The sequence below is a fragment of the Sturnira hondurensis genome, unplaced genomic scaffold (assembly GCF_014824575.4).
Source record: "Sturnira hondurensis isolate 20B ecotype Veracruz unplaced genomic scaffold, ASM1482457v3 Scaffold0016184, whole genome shotgun sequence".
Classification (NCBI taxonomy): Eukaryota; Metazoa; Chordata; class Mammalia; order Chiroptera; family Phyllostomidae; genus Sturnira; species Sturnira hondurensis.
Window position 1 is genome coordinate 289,645 of NW_028088815.1, and position 6,749 is coordinate 296,393.

At 37.2% G+C, this 6,749-nt stretch overlaps 1 protein-coding gene across 4 annotated transcripts; it reads left to right on the forward strand.

Moving 5' to 3' along the window:
• Window positions 1-898: 898 nt before the first annotated feature.
• Window positions 899-6,457, forward strand: TEX30 (testis expressed 30). Of its 4 annotated transcripts, none has more exons than XM_037065782.1 (6): window positions 899-1,003; window positions 2,596-2,669; window positions 3,356-3,586; window positions 4,560-4,611; window positions 5,141-5,346; window positions 6,032-6,457. In XM_037065782.1, the coding sequence occupies exons 2-6, from the start codon at window positions 2,655-2,657 to the stop codon at window positions 6,203-6,205; spliced, it is 678 nt and encodes a 225-aa protein (XP_036921677.1). In that variant the 5' UTR covers window positions 899-1,003; window positions 2,596-2,654; the 3' UTR covers window positions 6,206-6,457. The 4 variants fall into 4 exon arrangements, with proteins under 4 accessions (XP_036921677.1, XP_036921679.1, XP_036921680.1 ...); XM_037065784.1 differs by having other exon boundaries at window positions 923-972; XM_037065785.1 differs by lacking the exon at window positions 899-1,003 and adding an exon at window positions 1,046-1,133.
• Window positions 6,458-6,749: the final 292 nt, after the last annotated feature.

The window sequence follows — 6,749 nt, forward strand, 5'->3', positions numbered from 1 at the left end:
TGCAAAACAGCTCTCAATGGCCCTGCTCCATTCGTCCCTTCCCCCAACTGACACCTGGAGGGGGGGGGTGAGGATATCTTAATATTTCCTCCAATATTCCTGTACACTTTGAGTTCTGGACACCATTCCAAATCTTTTCTGCCCCCCCCCCCCTTGGCTGCACCCTGTATCAACAGGGCAAATGAAAACACTCTTAGATGGAGAGCAGGACGACAGTTTGGGGGTTGGTTAGGGGTGGAAGGATTGAGCAAAAAGGAAAAAGGACTCATGGAAACGGACAACAGCATGGTCACTGCTGGGGGAAGGGGTATAAGGAAACTAAATGGTAATTGAAAAATGTAGTAAAGATTAAACTTTAAAAAAGACATAGGCTAGCTGAATAGATAAGAAAGCATGACCTGCATACATGCTATCTCCAAGAGAGCCACCTCAAATAAAAGATCTACACAGACTGAAAGTAAAGGGATGGAAAAAAATATTCCAAGCAAGTGGTCATGAAACAGAGCTAGGGTAGCAAGATTTAGACAAAAAACTTCAAAACAAAAGCCATAAAAACAGAAAAAGAAAGTTACTACACAGTACTTAGAAAGTTGTCCAAAAAGAGGATATAACCCTTATAACATATATGTGCCTAACACAGGAGCACACAAGTATATAAGGGAAACCTTGGAGGACTTTAAGAAGGAGACTGACAGCAATACAGTCATCATAGGTCCGGGTGTCAAACTCCTGACAATCGCGCGATGGTCAACTGAGCGGCCCAGACAAAGGCGTGTCCACAGGAAGAGTTGGCCCAGTCCCTGCAGGCGGCGGGGTGGGGTGGGGGTGGGGGTGGGGGAGCACAGGACTACGACTCCCGCCCCAGCGTGCCGCGCGCGCCACCCGCGCATGCGCAATAACCGAATACTCCGGCGGTGGCGGCGAGAGGGTTTTTTTGAGAGAAGTTTGCTCCCTGAACCGATTGAAGGGCGGGTAGGTGCCACCCGCCACTTCCCCTTCCCCGGTGAGTGCTGCGGCGGCCTTAGTACGCGGGGGACAGACTTTCAAGAGACTGCTAGAGCGCCTGGTGGCGGAGTCCTAAGGGTTTTCGACTCCAGCTGTCCCCTCACCAGGAGCTGTTGTCTGTCCGCAAGGTATTCAGTTTAAGTTCATTGCCGCGGGCACCGGTCTCTGGGGCTCCATTTGCCTGGAGGATTAGGAGGCCGGAGTATGGTGAACGTGCGGGTGGGCATAGCCGAAAGGTTCAGCAAGGGTCACAGGAGCTGATCAGTGGCAGCTAGCTTGAGGCAAGCCTCCGAGCTTTAAGGAGTTGCCCCGGGTCCTCGGAAGGTACCACACAGCCCTGATACACGCGCGTTAGTTGAGTGATAAGCCGTTTTTCATATGCCTCTGAATCCCAAAGACCTTCTTCGAGTATCTACTCTTGTATGGCTTGGTGTTAGTTGCAGACCTGGCCTGATTATGGACGCCCCCGCCCGCCTCCCCCAAGACTTGAACCTCTGACTTTTTTTCCTCCATGATTTACACTGTATTGCTGTCGATTTAATAGATGATGCATGTTTTTCCAATTAGAAGTTACAATGGTTGTGGCATTTTTGATCCTTCAACGTAAGATGCACTTGGTTGTATTGTGGGAAAACTACTAAATACAGTACAGATTGTCAAGTAATCAACGCAGCAGCTCTATGAGGTTGATAGTGTTTTCTCCACTTGCAGCTGAGGTTTCAAGCCCTCCCCTATGGGAATCCAAAATGAGAGATTATAACCGAGATTGGCTAGACAAGGTTGCGGTGAGATGATATCCTGGAACAATTCCATTGTTTCCTAAGTAGTACAGAACGGCACACCAGTTGTGAGGAACAGACTGTCTACTGGAAGGGAGTAGTTTTCCTGAAAACAAACAAAAGCCCAAGTGGTTGAGGAGTCGTAGAGCATTCTGGGTTAAGATAGGGGGTTGAATACATGTGTCTAATTTTACTCCCTCCTGAAATCTCCCTAGAGTTACAGTAAAGGGAGATTAAAAGACAAACCCACAAGGATGGAGAAAATGGGAAAGGAAGCAAAAACAATAAAATATTAGACACTAGAAAGTAAATGTTTTAGCAAATTTTAGCGTAATTCTAAACCAGCAGCAGGGAATACTGTGGAACAATTCTATATAAACCACAGATTCTTCAAAATGCGCAGAACCTGGCAGCACTATCTAGTTATTCAAGGTGTTATTGCATAATGAAAAGAATTGAGAAGGATTATTAGGAAGGAAATAGGTTAATGGATGCTGTGAAATTCAGTTAAAGGTAGTTGAGAATAAAGATGCTTAGAATATGTAAATGTCAACATACAGCATCCTATTTTGATACAAATTTCCTTTGATAAGGCTTCCTTATTAAGGTATCACATTGATTTTTATTATATGACATCTGCTGGCCCCACACTGGGCCCCAGAACCTTGAAAATAACTAAATAATGCATATGTAAAGATATCAGTTCTTATAGAAGGACTTCTAAATGTGCTTATTGAATGTGTTCATTCATAGTTCTTATATCATATCCATGTCTGCCAATCCAGCTTTCACAATAGAATCTTCTTTTCAGGGAGATGTCCTTTGCTTCTCAGATGTAATGCACTTTAAGTTTGTTATTCAACAGTGAAAATGAGTCATACAGAGGTAATACGTATTTTCATATGTTCTACACCTTCAGGGCTTTGTTTTTTTGTTTTTTTATTTATACTGCTCCAGAGTGATTTTCTTATTTTCAGCTTGTACTACAAGAGACACAATAGCATTAGTGGTTAACAGTAAGGACTTCAGAGCAGACTGCCTAAGTTTGAATTCACTTAGTGACTGTGTAATCTTGGGCTTGTTACTTAGTCTACTGTGTCTCAGTTTTCTCATCTGTAAAATGGAAACAATAGTAGTATTTGCCTCATAGTATAATTAGGAAGTATCATTATTATTATTATTAAATATTTTATTTATTTATCTTTAAAGAGAAAGGGAAGGAGAGAAGTATCAATGTGTGGTTGCCTCGCATGAGTCCCCTGCTGGGAACTGGCCTGCAACCCAGGCATATACCCTGACTGGGAATCTAACCGCGATTGTGTGGTTCGCAGGCCTGTGCTCAATCCACTGAGCTACACCTGCCAGGGCAGGAAGTATTATTAGTTAATACATATGAAAACTCATAATAGTACTCGACACACAATAAGTACTTCTTAACTATTAGCTATTATTACTATTGCTTTTTATTTGGAGGCTATTTCTTGAGTCACAGGTTTTGCAGAACAAACATATTCAGTTGTCTGAATAGGCAAGGGAGTAATTTTTAATTCCTTTATTTTTTTGAATTCTAGGTTAAATTAAAAATACCTTTTGGAAATAAATTATTAGATGCTGTTTGTTTGGTACCTAGCAAGAGCTTAACATATGGAGTGATTCTTACACATGGAGCATCAGGAGATATGAATCTTCCTCATTTGATGTCACTGTCATCCCATCTTGCATCTCATGGTTTTTTTTGCCTGAGGTTTACCTGTAAAGGCCTTAATATTGTACATAGAGTTAAAGCATATAAATCAGTCTTGGTAAGAAAATTTCTTTATATTTACTTGTAACAGAATTCTGTTTTAAAATTCTTAATAAATTTTGTTAGCAGTCATTTGATTTAATTTAAATATCTTTTTTTAAAAGATTTTATTTATTTATCTTTAGAGGGGAAGGGAAGGAGAGAGAAGGAGAGAAATATCAATGTGTGGTTGCCTCTCGTGAGTCCCCTGCTGGGAACTGGCCTGCAACCCAGGCATGTGCCCTGACTGGGAATTGAACCGTGATCGTGTGGTTCGCAGGCCCGTGCTCAATCCACTGAGCTACACCAGCCAGGGCTAAATATCTTTTAATGACTATTCTTAGAATCTCATTAAGATTGGCATACATGAAGTTTCTATGGAGGTGAGTACTCACATCATAAATGGTCCTACATGATACTGCCAAGGAAGCTATTTATGATGCAGTTTTCTTACTAGAATTATATAACTTTAGAATATAGTTCTGGATATTTTGCCTACTATACTATGAATGTATAGCTATAGCATGGTTTTCTGTATGTATGATTTAGAAACTATAAAGTTCCTGGATAAAGTAAACTGAAATTTCTTTCAATCCAAATTACTTTTAGCTTTCTAAGTTTTTCAGAGCTTTATATTAGATATTAGTATTATAATATTTTTATTAGTTGGAAGCTTTTACTGGCCTTTTAAAAAAACATAATTTAGTCTTCAAAGATATTTCAATACTTGATTTCTTTTTAGACTGGTGATGTGGGGGTTTTTTGCTTATATATTTGTCTGTATTGCCCAATATACAATTTGACAATGAAGGCATCACCAGAAAAGCAAAGAACTGGTTAATTCTTTCAAGAGAGAATCTCTTAAGATTTTGTGGTTGTCTTTGTAAAGATTTTCTTACAGTTCAGTAATGATGAGAAATATTTGTTGATTTTCTAGTGGAATATTTTATAGGAGAAGAATTAATAATTTTTTGTTGATTTTTCTTTTTTAGAGTTACCTCAAGACCTCAGGAGAATACAAACTTGCAGGTGTTTTCCTTGGAGGTAGGTTGCAATAGTTGTGAATACTTGTTTTTAAATGCACTACTAATAATAATATAGGAATAGATAATAAAGAATTAAAGTAGATGATGGGAAGCTAATTTAAGATAAGGATTTTTTGTTTGGTTTTGATAAATCACTTCTTTGTATAACATCAAAGTACTTTAGATATTTAAAGCAAATTTAAACCTCATAGATATATTTTGTAATTCAAAGATTTCTCCTTTTACTTATATATCTGGTTCACCTTGTCTCAAATGATTCCTTCATGACAATTGTCCTTACAATCATTCAGAAAAATAATTTCTTTTTCTAAAAAAAAATTGACTTAGGATTAGTTTTTAGCTCTTCACAGGCTATAGGTGTCCATTTTGGGTATTGTGAGTTCTTAATCGCCACCTTTTGGAGTTAAGATGTTGATATAGAAATATGATAGATAAACAGTAAATCAAATCTCATTTGCCACATATCTCCTCTATTTTATGTGTGAGTATTAATATGTTAAACTTAACTTAATTTTAATTGATTTTAGGTCGTTCAATGGGCTCAAGAGCAGCTGCTTCTGTAATGTGTCATATTGAACCAGATGACACTGATGATTTTGTCCGTGGTCTCATTTGTATTTCTTATCCACTGCATCATCCAAAGCAGCAGCATAAACTTAGAGATGAAAATCTGTTTCGTATAAAAGAACCTGTATTATTTGTGTCAGGCTCAGCAGATGAAATGTGTGAAAAGGTAAATTACAACTTGATATTTGTGTGAATGAGAGAGAAAGAAAGACAGAAATACCTTGGGAACAATATATTACCTATGGCATTCAGTCTCTTTAAAGAGATACTGATTTGACTAATTAAGGCTAGTTTTGTGCCTTAGTTGCTTTGTTGCTTTGGAAAACCTGGAAAAAGCATAATGACAAAATTCATCTCCCTGGAAAGAGAGTTGGTAAATAGATTAACTTTTACTTGGGAAATGAAGGATTAATCTGCATCTTGTGATTTGGGGATTACTAGACTATATATTTGATTTATCATTTCAACATTCTAGCAGATTCTTTAATTTTTTAATAAAATTGACTCAAGAAAAATTAGTAACTTGTATATATTAGTAAAGATGAGTGTTTCTTAGAGCACAAAATTTCCTTGGAAAATATTTTTAGAATTATTTTGTCCAATTTACTGATTTTTTATCAATAATAAATTCTAGATCAGTTCTGTAGTATTGCAGTTTCTGAGAGATGGGGACTGCCTGCCACTTTAGTAGACATTTCCTTGCACATTCCATTGCCTCAAAAATTGTTTATGCACTGGGTATTTAGTGAATATTTAGTGAATGGATACTATTAAAGGTAGGGCAGGAGAGAGTGAGTATTTATTAGACACAAATAGAGCATTAGTCTATATCCTTTTCTTTTTTCCTTTAGAACTTGCTGGAGAAAGTTGCACAGAAAATGCAAGCTCCTAATAAAATCTACTGGATTGAGAAGGCAAATCATTCTATGGCAGTGAAAGGACGGTCAACAAATGACATTTTCAAAGAAATAAATACACAAATTTTGTTTTGGATCCAGGAAATCACTGAAATGGATAAGAAATAATTGTCTTTAGTTCAAAGCCATATTACTTTGAGTATAAATACACTTAATTTGATAGAGAACGGCATAACTCAGCATTTTGAGGTATATTTTCAACTAATTTAATGTCCTTTAATGTTACCCCATTTTTAAAACATGTTTTAATTGTGAAATTAATGTCTTTTACAAAATGTATTTTGAAAGCATGATTCTGTAAAGATGATGCACAAATTTTGAAGTGTGAAAAAAATTAAACATTTGAATTTTGTTACAGTGGAACTTTTGTCTTATTTGTGTGCAGTTGAGAAAGTAATTTTGCAGAAGAGTGTCATCTTTAAAAAGGGAAAACAACACTTATTTTACTATAGTAAATTTAGTCACTAATTCAGACCCTCAGTGATTCTCATCTGTATAATTGCAGAAGCCTAAATGATTTTTCTATTTTATTGTCTCCTTGTCTAAGTAAACCAATTGACACCTCCATCTCCAAAACTTAGGAGATCTCTAAGAGTAACTAGTAAGGTTACAATCCTTAGTTCAAGGCTGCCTACAATAGGCCCTGTCATTT

Excerpts from the sequence above, each read along its gene's own strand:
- TEX30 (XM_037065782.1), top strand. Across the intron at positions 3,587-4,559 it reads AAGCATATAAATCAGTCTTG|AGTTACCTCAAGACCTCAGG; the intron begins GTAAGAAAATTT and ends TTTCTTTTTTAG. Across the intron at positions 4,612-5,140 it reads TGCAGGTGTTTTCCTTGGAG|GTCGTTCAATGGGCTCAAGA; the intron begins GTAGGTTGCAAT and ends AATTGATTTTAG.